At 35.7% G+C, this 5,625-nt stretch overlaps 1 protein-coding gene across 1 annotated transcript; it reads right to left on the reverse strand.

Moving 5' to 3' along the window:
* Positions 1–2,094: 2,094 nt before the first annotated feature.
* LOC147538910 (uncharacterized) lies at positions 2,095–4,883 on the reverse strand. The gene has a single exon (XM_086643989.1). The coding sequence runs from the start codon at positions 3,727–3,729 to the stop codon at positions 2,125–2,127; it is 1,605 nt and encodes a 534-aa protein (XP_086500115.1). The 5' UTR covers positions 3,730–4,883; the 3' UTR covers positions 2,095–2,124.
* Positions 4,884–5,625: the final 742 nt, after the last annotated feature.

Raw genomic sequence — 5,625 nt, forward strand, 5'->3', positions numbered from 1 at the left:
ATTTGGTTGAGCGTATGTACTTGGCTGGTGAGACCAAAACTCTTCATCAGTTAACAAAAGAGGAGAAGTGCCACACCAATGACAATTCGTTTGAAGATCTCCGACGACAAATTCAAAAAAATGTAGATTCGTGTTTCGTGTAAAGTTCTCACATAATGAAGAGTTTGATGTTTTTGCGAATATTTCAAATTTGTCCACTACGGTTTCGAATTTGTATTCATTTAGCATTATTTTGTATACCTACTCCAGAATCCGAAAATTCTAGGTTTGATACTTAGTGCAAATAGAAATACATGATTTACAGAAATTAGGATATTAATATATAAATAAAGTAAGGCCATGTTTGGCGAGCAGGAAAGGAATGTGATTCTTGGGAATCACATCCCCCGTAACGCGATTCTGGGAAATCAGATTATTTTAATTTGATGTTTGGTTTGACTAGAAATAAGAATCTAATTCCTCATAGATTCTTAACTTCGTGTTTGGTTCGTATAGAGTAGGACTGTAAATTTTTGTAAAAGTCTTGTTAAATCCTTCTACTTAAACTTCATGTATTATATGTCAACTTTGTTATATATTTTAATCAATATTATCTATTCAAATTTGCAGATATGAATTAGTAACGGGATAAACCAATTTTAGTAGTATTCAAAAATTTATTTAAAGTAAATAAAGGTCCTGGCTAATTTTGTTTTAACTTTTTAAACGTTATGAAATCAATTGGAATGCACAAAGAACTAGAGAGAAAGAAAAAACTAGAGAGACTAACGTTCGAGCGAAAGAGAGAGAGATGCTATGGTGGTGGCTAAAACCCTTGGTTTTTAATATTTTTTAGTTGTGTTATTATGTGAAAGACTAATTTAATATTTATCATTCTAATATTTTATCAAGGATAATTTTGTCTATAAATATCAAAATAACATTCTCGGGAATGGGAATCACAAACCCACCCCCTCCCTGAGTTTGCTATTACCTCACTCAGGCGGAATCCTTCCTGGAGGAATAGGACTCCCCTTTCAGTTTTGCAAGCATACAATAAACATGATTATGATTCCCAAGAATCATATTCCATTCCCACGTGATTCTCGCGCGCCAAATATAACCTAAATGTATGAATACATAGCCTTTAGGGTGCAAAATATATTTGTTGATGTCAGTTGTAGAGCTTATTCTATTTAAGATGTATCTAAACTACACATTATATATTCATGATGTGTCTGTGCCATTTAGGCAATGGAATAACCACGTCAAAAAATGTATATATACCACGTTATATGTTTCATCTTGCTCTAATTCAAATGACAAACATCAAAACATCTTGCTCGGATTAAAAGCATCAAAACAATATATTTTCGCTGCGTTTTTATCATTTATCAATACCAAAATAAATAAAACAGAGGAAATTGTACAAAAAGAGTTCTAATAAAAAAAACTTATCGGACCAAAATCATGTCTTTCCAATTTGCTGAATATATATAAATGGGAGTATATATAGTGGGCATTTGTTTGCCTATTATTGTCTCATAGTTATATCCTATTAATACTTTAATACAAGTTTTATCTTTGACACATTGAAGGGTTAGATACAGAATGCTCTCCACTATGGTCATAGAAAAAGAGAGGTTTTATCTTTTTTTTCCAACCACCAAGCTGGCTAAGCCACAACCTTTCTAGTGGTCCACTTCTCCTTCTACCTTTTCATAATTATGTTTACTTTCTTTCCTTCTCTATCCAAATATATTAATTCGTTCTACAAGCATTAATAATGAATAAAGCGAATCAAACAACACTTTTTTTCTCTCTTTAATTACATCAACTAATTAAACTTCATGGAGCTTAACATGGGGTTTGCAAAGTTTAATTGATTTAAGAGAAAGAAATCAAGAACGTTCATAAGAAGAAGAAAAAAAAAACTACTTTAGATTATTGGAACACACCTTAAAAAAGAAATCGGTAGATAAGAGTGTAAATAATTTGTTGGAAAGTTCCAAACGCGGGTGATATTTAATGATAACAAAACTGTATTTAGATCAGAATACCGAACTTTCGCGTAGATGTCTAGTGTTTCGAGTCTTACTCCTAGTTATGTTTTTTTTTTTTATGAAGAGCGGTTGTCGCCTTTTATTAATCAATAGGATTGTCGATTACAATATTAGTTCTATCGAATCTTAATGGACTAACAATGCAAGATGGGACTTCTGTCTCCCTCCATTGTTTACAAATGTTAAACTCTAAAGCATTCTTAACTAGAGCATGAGCGACTTTATTTGCGGTTCTCGGAATATGTCGGAATGTGAGTGCTTCAATTTTTGTAGCTTCTCTTTTTATCTCAGTAATCAGGTTCTTTATTTTCCAAGGGATCAAGGCCCTCTCTGTCGTACAAGCTTGGATCACATTGATCGCATCACTTTCGAACTCTATTTCCTTTATGTTCAGCTGAATCGCTAGCTTTATCCCCACTAGAACTGCTTGATCTTCTGTTTCTATAGGATAATTAGTATCAAACCACATTGCTTTTGCTGCTGCTATAAACTCACCATTTTCATCTCTAATAACAGCAGCTGAAGCCCCTTTAACCTCTTTGTGTGCCCCATCGACGTTGATCTTTAATTTATCAGATTGTGGTGGTTTCCAAGTCTTGCTCGACTCATCAATGATTTCGTTCTCTATACTGGGACCAATTTCTGTTTTTCCTCTCTTTTGAAAATCTGACCACATGTTAATGGCGTCTTTAATCACCTTGATGCTCTGTGGAACTTTGTTTTCAAACACTTTCTTGTTCCTTGTTTTCCAAATGTACCACAATAGGTAGAAACTAAATTGAACACCTTCGTCTCCTATTTTATGATTGATCCAATGTTGGAGTATTTCAACAATTGTTTTCCCTGCCTCAACTCGAAAACCGAGTGGTGAACGAAACCAAACTTCTTTCGCAAATTTGCACTCTATGAATAGGTGATCAGTGTCTTCATCCTTCTCGTAACATAGTTGACATAGTTTAGATTCCAGCTGGTTATATTTTAGCGATTTCACTTTCGTTGGGAGGGCATTCATCATTAATCTCCAAATAAACATTTGGACTCTTGGAGCAACATCGAGTTTCTTCCAAAACTTTTCCCATGAGACTTCATACAGCGAATGATTGGTTGAATTGGAACAAGATGGTGTTTCGTTTATTAAGGACCGGTAAAAAGATTTTGATGTAAAATTTTCTTTCTCTGTATGTATCCAAATGATCTTATCTTCTTCTTCCAAATTGCCTAAGTGTATCTTCATTATTTCCCTGGCTGAGATGTCATCAAAAATCTTGCTTACCAAGTCAGATTTCCATTGCTTTCGGTGACCATCGATGAGTTCACTTACTCTGTAACTATTGTCCACCTCTCCTGTATTTTCTTTTCTGCCTGGCCGAAACCCTCTAATGGAGGGGATCCATGGGTCCTCCCAAATGCGAGTGTTTTTGTCGTTTCCTACTATATAACATCTTCCGTCCTCGATAAATCTTCGTAATGCCAACATACTCTTCCATGTCTCCGTTGATGATCCTTTACTTTTGTGCTTCCAAAAGTCTTCATGTTTTAAGTACCTCGCCACAAGTAAACGTACCCAAAGAGCATTTTTTCTGTTTGGAACCTCCACACCAACTTGCCTATTAACGACTGATTTACTAGTTGCATATTTCTGATGCCCAGACCTCCATGTTTCATATCTTTTTGCAATGCCTCCCATCCTAGATAATGCATCTTACGCTTGTCCGCCTCGTGTCCCCACCAAAAGTTTCTTTGGTATCTTTCGATGTCGTCTAATACCTTTTTTGGGGCTAGATTAGTAGACAAAAAGTATACCGGAATAGCAGCTAGTTCATTTTTAATAAGGACTGTTCTGCCTAAATGAGATAAGGAATTCATCTTCCACCCGGATAATTTTGAGGACAATTTTTGGATCAAGAAATCATATGAAGAACATTTGTACTTTGGCTTCATTAAATAATTACCGAGGTATTTGTCATCATATTTCATCTCCTTCACTCCCATTGTTTGCATAATATTTTTCCTCATCTCCATTCTGCAATTGCGGCTAAATTGAATCGAGGATTTGTGAAAGTTGATTTGCTGCCCAGAGAAACATGCATATTGATCAAGGATTTGCTTTAGATGTTGGATGTTTGTCTCAGTCGATTGTCCGAAGAAGAACAAGTCATCGGCGAACATGAGATGACTTACAATAGGAGCATATCTATTCACTCGTAAGCCACGATATAACCCGGTCAATTCAGCTTGTTCAACCAATCTTGTGAGTGTTTTCGAACAAAGTATAAATAGATACGAACTGAGTGGGCAACCCTGCCTAAGTCCTCTTCCTCCTCTAAAATTCCCTTTCGGCCTTCCGTTTAGTAGAATTGAATAGGTAGTGGCAGTAACACAGTTCATAATGAGTTCATGAGTCTTACCTTTGATTCCATATCTGATTAATACTTCTCCCAAAAACTTCCAACTGACCCTATCATAGACTTTTGCCATGTCCAAATTAAGTGCAAAAGCTCCATTGTTTGCTGAGGTGTTGTTCAAGAAGTGGAACATCTCTTGTGCTACAATGATATTATCGATAATTTGTCTCCCAGGAACAAAAGCATTCTGAATTGGTGAGATTAATCCAGGTAATAAAGTGCTGAGTCTCTTTGTTAATATTTTTGTAACAACCCTATATAAGACATTGCATAATGCTATTGGTCTATAATCGATTGGATTTTCTGGACTTCGAACCTTCGGAATGAGAGCTATATTGGTATGATTTAACTAATCTGGTAATAAACCCGTTTCGAATATAAGTTGAATTTGTTTGGTGACATCTTTACCGACCACCTTCCAATACTTCTTATAAAACAAGGCAGAGAATCCGTCAGGTCCTGGCACTTTATAAGCCTTTATCATTCTGAATATGTCGAGTATTTCTTCCTCTGTTGGCGGCCGACTAAGGTTGTTGCTGGCTTCATCCTCCAAGGGACTTTCGGCTACTTTCAAAGATAACGGAATAGGAGTGACTTCTTCTTCCCTTGTGAACCTGCAAAAGTAGTCAATAAATCTGTTAGCAATTTTTACCGGGTCAGCTGTCCAATTTTGATTTTCCATTCTAATGGCAAAGATATTATTCCTCCTTCTTTTATTCAGGGCTAATATGTGGAAGAATTTGGTATTCCGGTCATTATCTTGTATCCATTGTTTTTTGGCTCTCTGACTCCAAAATTTTTCTTCCATTATATATAGTTCTCTAAGTTTCTCTTTAGCAACTTTTTCTTCTTCAATGACTTTAGTAGTAGGTACTCCTTCTTGAATCTCTAACAATTTCCTCTTGTTTTCTTCAATCTGATTGAATAGTTGTCCTACTGAGGCTTTACTCCATTCTTTCAATTTACCAGCTAATGTTGGTAATTTTTGCATAGCGTTGCCTTCTAGTTTACCCCATTCTTCTTCCACTACTTTGTCAAACTCGGCATGTTCTAACCAAAAAGCTTCAAACCTAAAAGGTACTTTACCTCGCGGTCTTACTTTTTTTAATCGAAGTATGATCGGCGCATGATCACTATCGAATCTCGGGAGATGCTTTACATGGGCGTCTGGAAATCTT

Source organism: Eschscholzia californica, unplaced genomic scaffold, assembly GCF_041429995.1.
Source record: "Eschscholzia californica isolate CP2 unplaced genomic scaffold, dmEscCali1.0.p SCAF_5, whole genome shotgun sequence".
NCBI classification, from domain to species: Eukaryota; Viridiplantae; Streptophyta; class Magnoliopsida; order Ranunculales; family Papaveraceae; genus Eschscholzia; species Eschscholzia californica.

Excerpts from the sequence above, each read along its gene's own strand:
- LOC147538910 (XM_086643989.1), bottom strand. The coding sequence starts at position 3,729 with ATGGGAGGCATTGCAAAAAGATATGAAACATGGAGGTCTGGGCATCAG.